The sequence below is a fragment of the Alexandromys fortis genome, unplaced genomic scaffold (genome assembly GCF_014885135.2).
Source record: "Alexandromys fortis isolate MF-2015 unplaced genomic scaffold, M_Fortis_MF-2015_v1.1 scaffold_505, whole genome shotgun sequence".
NCBI classification, from domain to species: Eukaryota; Metazoa; Chordata; class Mammalia; order Rodentia; family Cricetidae; genus Alexandromys; species Alexandromys fortis.
In genome coordinates, this window is record NW_026068499.1 from 107,098 (window position 1) to 110,742 (window position 3,645).

The 3,645-nt window shown below is 32.2% G+C and overlaps 1 gene segment (V, D, J or C); it reads right to left on the reverse strand.

Annotated features, from left to right (window-relative positions):
• Positions 1-528: 528 nt before the first annotated feature.
• LOC126495805 (immunoglobulin kappa variable 1D-33-like) lies at positions 529-1,101 on the reverse strand. The segment is given in 2 exon segments: positions 529-872; positions 999-1,101. Coding segments are annotated over 2 exon segments (411 nt in total).
• Positions 1,102-3,645: the final 2,544 nt, after the last annotated feature.

Sequence of the window (3,645 nt, forward strand, 5' to 3'; positions counted from 1 at the left end):
CATTATGTATCCATCTCTTGTTACTCATTATCTGAAAACTCAATAATATCAACCAAACTATGTTTTTGGTTGTCACACCCAGTAATAAGCCTAGACTTCTGAGCAGGTGTAAGAATAAAATAGACCAGAAATTCCTTGTAGTGAGCTCTATGTTCTGAGACAGCTGCTGAGAATATTATTTATTATCTATTTTAGTTACTATTAGCCAGTTAACAGCTATTTATCATAATCTATCTCCATGTATTAAAGCAGTTCTATCTTTGAATATCTACAGTTACTTCCATTTTCCTTTATGCATTATAACTGTCCATGACATCTAGATGCATCAGGGGTATATACTTCTGTTCTTATGGAATTGTGGGAGACATTGTCATGCCTCTAGAATTGTACTGTTAAAATGGAGAGTGGGGTATATAGCTTTCTCCCTTGACCATTCACAAAGCCTCCACATGGTCAACAAAGAATGCTTGAATCTGACATTATGTCAGCAGATATAAGAACAAAGAGAATATAGGGCAATTTACACTCTCACTTCTGCTTTTCTGAGTGATTTTTGTCATGACTTATATCACTGTGGTACAAGTTATAATACTGCTGACAGTAGTAAGTTGCAACATCTTCAGGTTCCAGGCTGTTGATGGTAAAGGAATAATCTGTCCCGGATCCACTGCCACTGAATCTTGAGGAAACTCCTGATTGCAAATTGGATGCATAATAGATCAAGAGCTTAGGAGCTTCCCCTGGTTTCTGTTGGTACCAAGCCATATACTTCTTAATATCCTGACTTGCTCTACAAGTGATGGAGACTCTGTCTCCTAAAGTTGCAGACAAAGATGATGGAGACTGGGTAACTTGAATGTCACATCTGGCACCTACATTGAGAAAATTAAAAGCAGACACTTATGTAACTATTAATACTATGTAGCAGTATTACCCTCAAAGACAAGCAATAATAATCAGAAAGTTTTGAGAAATTTCCCAAGGCCAGTCTTCCTTACTTGTGAGCCAGAGCATCATTAGTCCCAGGAACTCAGCAGAGACCCTCATGTCCATGCTGTTTAACATGAGATTAGGATAGATGCCTCTGAAGGGTATGACCAGCTCTTTAAATTATATACAAAGCAATGGGCTGGTCCCTGGGCATATACAAATCATCAGGAACTGGGCAGAGTTTAGTAATGGTGTAGAAGTAGTTCTCAGTGAAATCACATGGTCTCTAAGAGTCCTCATTCCTGCCGCAGCACAGAAGGTTTTTCCTTATTGCTGAAAAACTGTCTTTCTATATTCTGTGAGTATGCAATGTGTTTCCTTACCTTCATCTAAGAAACTGCATCAAGTTTTCAAGCTCCTACCATTTGACACTCTTTAGTATTACTGATATCACAGAGGATTGCTTATTAATACAATTTCCTCACATTCTTAGTGTGAAGATTAAGTCTAAAGCGGTAATGAGTCACATTCTTTATAAGGGAAGGAAGAATCTCAGATGACTAAGTGTTATTCTTTTAGCTACACTTCTGCTATTCAGGATTACTTTTGACATTCCTTCTACCATTGATATCTAAAGTCAGGTATATTCGTCCTCCACATCTGAAGCATAAGAACTTTCCCCATAGCTATGATTTTAGTCAAACGTATCCATAAATAATGTTTTCTGCATTTGTTTCTTCTAACACTCTTTTTATTCAAGCCATTATTTTTAAACATTGAGAGGTTCCCTTTGTCACGAGGTCATTCACTCTATTGGAGTTCTATTGTGGTCAATATAATCAGATATCTCAAAGCAAAGACTCTAATTCTGTTGCTGAGAGAACACAACTTTGAATGGCTGCTTAGGACAAAGGCATAGACCTCATATTTATTACATGTTGTATTTTACCTAAAGTGTAGATTTTCAAAAAGATTGCAAAACTTATATAAAATGATATTTAAAACATGAGCAATATAAATCACTCATATTATATTTAATGCGATAGATTAATATTCTTTACTTGTGTTTATTTTAAAGTTAGAAGAGAGTAATTTTGAGTTCATATGTCTGATTTAGTTATCTCCCTAGTTTGTGAAATCACCAACTTCCATGCATTGCTCAAAATAAAAACAGAACAGAGTAGAGTGTCTGGGGTTCTTTGGAAGTTATAGCAAGTATTGTTTCTATGAAAGTGATGATTCTTTTCTGCTATGGGTGTGTAGGTAATAGAAAACACATGACAGCAAAGTAGAAGGAGGGATGCTGAATGTGGAAAGATACAATTATGAACATGGACAAGAATATAATATGGATTTTTATCGTGTAAGATGAACATAAACTAAACCAAAAATATATGAAGGTGCCCCCCAAAAACATGCTGCTTTATGTGCTACTTAAATATTTTAATAATGAAAGATATTGAAACATGCTTTGACTGCATACTACTAAGGCCTTGTATATTTTACTGGAGACATTTTTTCAGTATTTGACAAAGATAAATGCTAATGTGCAGATTACATATTAATTTATTTATTTACTTAAATACAAAAAGTAGAAGCTATAAAGTCATGCAGAAACCAGAGAAAATTACTTAAATTAGAAACACTGTATTTGTATTATATTATAATAATTCAATATTAAAGAAAAATAAATATCATATTACTTATATTTTTTGAACAATGAGATATTAATTATTAAACTAAAATAGTTAAGAAATAGAAGCATAAATAAATAGATGCACAAATTAAAGAGAAATTAAGGTATGTTTATACACAAAATAGAATGTTCTATATATTTGTGGTTAACCCCTATTATACAGTTAAAAGGAAAATATGTGTCTGAAATATAATGTCGTGGTTATTAAAAAACACACAATGAAATAACAATGTAAATGTAAATTCTGGAGTAAACATGATGAAAGGCAACAAAAATGGTTCATGAATTTAAACTTTTTCCATTTTCTTTTTTGACTTAAAAATGAAAATCAATGGCGATTAATTGTCAACTTCCATTTATGGGCATACACATGTAATTTGCTTTGAAATAAATAAGACAGGAGGAATACAATTTTGCAGTAGCAAAATGCTTTTGGTACTACTAAATCTATGCTTGTATTATATAAAATCAAATTATAATAGATTAAAACAATGCTTGGAATATTCAAGGCAGAAAGGAAGGGAAGATGATAAAATGAAAATATTTAAGAAAAAAAATAAAAAGCATAAAACAAGTGAATAAAATCTGGAAGATGTTTAGCATAAAATAAGCAAAATAGTTGAGAGACAAACTTGATGCAACACACAGAGAAGAGAGCTATTGTTCTCTTAAGAACATTGGACAAGCAGAAGTAGGTTCTACCATGTTACCACCTACAAAACAATGGAAATGCTTTAGAATTTAAAATCATTTTTACATATTTTTTTAATTTGCAATATTTTTCAAATCATCATAATATTAGTCATCTCTGATGGATTTATATTTTATCTCAAGGCAGAATATGTTGAAATACAAAGATAGAAAAGGACATATCAGACAAGTTTCACACACACAAAAAAATGTGTCTATGTCAATATCAGGCATATTCTGTATAGCACAAAAATATTTCAAAACACCAGGAATGATCTTTTTCTCATGTGTGTATGTGTAAATGGTCAATTTATTTTTTATTGACTTTG